Raw genomic sequence first — 3,555 nt, forward strand, 5'->3', positions numbered from 1 at the left:
TACAAAACGTTCATCCATCCGCTCAGGGAATGAAGTGTCCTGCTCAGGGACTGCTGCTTATAAAGCAAAGGATGCTGTGCGAAGGCTCTCCCCTAGCACTCACATGAGACCAATTCTGTGGCTGAAACAATAGCAAAGTGAACTCTATATGACACACTACTTCAATTTTAGTTTAGGTTAGTGAAAAATAATAATTCACTGTAAAAAAAAGCATTACCTTTACAGAAACCTTTTCAGATGACATCTGTGCAAAATGAGGTACACTTCTACCTTCCTGGTTAATGCAGCTTGACAGACAACTCAAGCTGCTTGACATATTATCACGGGTCTGATTTTAATGAGTCAAGTGTCCTGGAATGCAATTTTCATGCTCCTTGAGGTGACGATTTGATGGAAGCAAGACTTAATCCCCCAAATGTGGTCTAACCTCATGTCAGGAAATGAAAATACTGGCTCTTGCTGGGTTACACTTTCAGAAGAGGGGCGTCACAGTAGATTCAAAAGTAGGGAGTATGCTTCTATCAGGGGTGACCTTTTCATGGTCTTGCAGCCAACTCCACCTCCTGGGTACAGGCTCTTCCACTTCAGAGTCAAGGGCTCAAAGCTAGGTTCTGAGTGCTGGAAGCAGGAGACGGAGGTGTTGGGAAATTAATTAGCATGTGTGAAACAAAACAGGCCCATGGCTTAAAGCTACTCCAGAAGTGTGAAGAATAATGATTGCTTTTTGAGAATTCCCATTTCCCAAGAATGAACAAGCCTGGGGAAAGATGAACTGTTTAGTTTTGTGTTGTTTTTTTCCTTTTAATATTTTTTCAAGTCTTTTGGTGGTAAGGCTTCCATAGTTTTTGCTAACAAACTTTTACCTTTACCAACAAAACAAAACAAAGCAAAGCAGAACAAAACAAAACGAAACAAGATTTCTTTTGGTATGGTTGATCATCTGACCACAGCAAGGACTTGTTTAACTATAAAGAAAACTAGTACATGGATCTGCAGTGAAAACACCATCTTTTGAACCAAAAGCCACCTTAACAGACATTTTAAGGCTTCCATGAAATCCTGTCCAATTCAACAAGCAAGCATGGAGCAAAGGCTGGAAATGAACCTGAGGTCCCTGCCTTCCAAGAGTTCAATCTTGGGTGAGGGAGGTGTTATAGAATCCACTATCGATACAAAGACAGACAAGAATAACTTCAACATAAAGCAAATTGTGGCAAGTACTATAACATACTAATCCCAGCTAGTAGGTCTACAGCAGGCATTTCTAGGAGGAATTTGGGATCCAATTCTTTGTTCGAGACACCAAGAACCCAGATTTAGCCAGTGGAACCTGGAATTTCCTTTAACAATACTACCTACTTCAAAGGAAAAAAAAAAAAAAAGACACTTTAAATGTCGGAAGTGGTGGCTAAGATGGAGAGACAGAGGAGCATCCTAATTTGGGAGAAAACAGCCAAAGGAAACATTTGGAAGTGTATTCCTTTCAACTTGTTTTTAAATCTTCCACCTTTCCACACCTGAGCCTACGGATCCTCCCCATTCTTTGTAATAAGCACACTCACTATAGAGTATGGATGTGCCACAATTTATCAACCGGGCAGTGAGTGCTAAGAAGAGAAATGTATTGGTGTCACCTACGAGCAAGAATGTGCAGGATAAAGCTGATGCTTCACATCACTCATCTTTTCCACTGTACTTTTTTTTTTTTTGACTCAAATTCTGCCGGAAGAGACACAGGGACATAGAAAGCAGCTAACCACACTGTCATGTCCCCTACTGCTCTTTTTTTTTTTCTCACTCCAGGCACACACTATTCCAACCAGGCAGGCAATTTGCTTTTAAGTGCATAAACTGACAGTTACCCTTTGAGCTTTGTTTGGCATTTAAATAGAATCATAAACACGCAGGGCCACCATGACCCAGACTGTGCTAGAAGTTCTAAGCCTAGAACCAGGGCCAAGGCACGCTTCCCACAGTTACAGTAAACATTTTTACCTCATGGACAAATCATAAAGGAACTCAGTTATGTACCTCAAACTCCAGATAGTGCTCTTTCAGTTTGTACTCGTCCACGTCCTTGGCTTTGACTTTCTTGTCGGGGGGATACGAGCGGTGCTCAGCCAGCTCGGTGGTAATCTGTGTCAGCTTGCTTTCGTGAGATTTCAGCTGCTCCCCCTGCAGGAAATGATGAAGTCATTTAGTGCCCAGAAAATCAATAAAAAAAGTGTAGAGTACTTTTAAAAATACCTGTGTTAAATGACTTTAATTCATTTAAACAGTCCAATGTGCCTCTGCTCCTTTCCAACATCTTTCCAACTTTCTCAGCCAGTGTTTGCATATTCCTTCCCAGGATGGCAATCAAGGCCAGCCTCCCTAACCAGGCCCCTTGTCACAAAACCAAATGGCTTCAGAGCTCTTTTTCAGGTGTAACTGTCATTGAGTTTGGGAGCAGGTCTCCTAAGAGAGACAGGCAAGTCACCAGCTGAACAGTTAAGCACCTTGCCTGAGAACCACACAATTTGGCCTATTTCATGCCCACCCAGTACAGCTGCTAGTTTTCCTGTCTACCACAATGAATAAAGTGTCCATCTGTATATTTTTCTCCTTTTTTGAGACAATCAGTGCTACAAGAAATAATTCTTCTCTGAAACCTATCAGATGATATTCTAAAATATGCAGCGATCTTCCTCCAAAATAGCTGAGGTACTTACTTCCTTCAATTTTATTGACCCAAAGTAATCATTCAATTAAAATGTACTTAATGATTATTGCCTGAATAGCATACACCATACAGCAATGTGACATGGTTAATTCTATGTAAAAGGATTTCCATATCTTAGCAATAAGCTACCTGCAAAGATACATTACTGAACCCTCTGGCAGCATTTTAAAAAGTCTTGAACAAAGACACTGAATTTTTGTGTTCCTGAAATTTTATGACTGGGTACTAGTCCACTTTCACATACAAATTACTCAAATTCTTTGAGTATAAATTTCGCAACTACAATGAGACATAAATGGATGAAGGCAAATGAAGAACTGACTCAGTTAACTAGGTGATAAATACATTTTGTATAATGCCAACATAATTCAGAATATGAAAATTTTATCATAGAATAAGGTGAATAATTAAAAAGACTGACAGAAAAATAATTATGAACACTAAATTAAGATTATATAACATCATTGTAAATGTAAAAATAGATATGTGGAAATTCTAAGTCACATATAATATCTTAGGGACTTCTGTAATAATGCACATATTAAAAACCAAACAAGGAAAAAAAAAAAAACCCCGAGTCTAAAACCATCAAAATACAAGACAACAATGCAAAGTAAAAAGTAGAGTATATGAGTGGAAAAATGAAGAAGAGGAGTGAGGTGGCAGGAACATGTGCAGTGAATGAAAGACGACAAGATTTGTTTTTAAATGCCAATTATAACAAAACAAAATACTCAAAGAAGTCTCGGAAAAGGCGTGGGTCGGGGGAGATATATTTTGAGATTTTAGAAACGGGTCTGTATCTCCAAACCTATCATTTGTACACTGACCAT

At 39.1% G+C, this 3,555-nt stretch overlaps 1 protein-coding gene across 1 annotated transcript in view; it reads right to left on the reverse strand.

The window, feature by feature from the left end:
- Positions 1-1,924: 1,924 nt before the first annotated feature.
- LOC103601743 (PH and SEC7 domain-containing protein 3-like) overlaps positions 1,925-3,555 on the reverse strand; it is a 127,445-nt gene continuing 125,814 nt past the window's right edge. Inside the window, exon 8 of the mRNA XM_008586166.1 lies at positions 1,925-2,175. Coding sequence (XP_008584388.1) covers positions 2,020-2,175 — 156 coding nt within the window. The 3' untranslated portion in view covers positions 1,925-2,019. The remainder of the gene's footprint in view (positions 2,176-3,555) is intronic.

Source organism: Galeopterus variegatus, unplaced genomic scaffold (genome assembly GCF_000696425.1).
Source record: "Galeopterus variegatus unplaced genomic scaffold, G_variegatus-3.0.2 Scaffold3856, whole genome shotgun sequence".
NCBI lineage: Eukaryota > Metazoa > Chordata > Mammalia > Dermoptera > Cynocephalidae > Galeopterus > Galeopterus variegatus.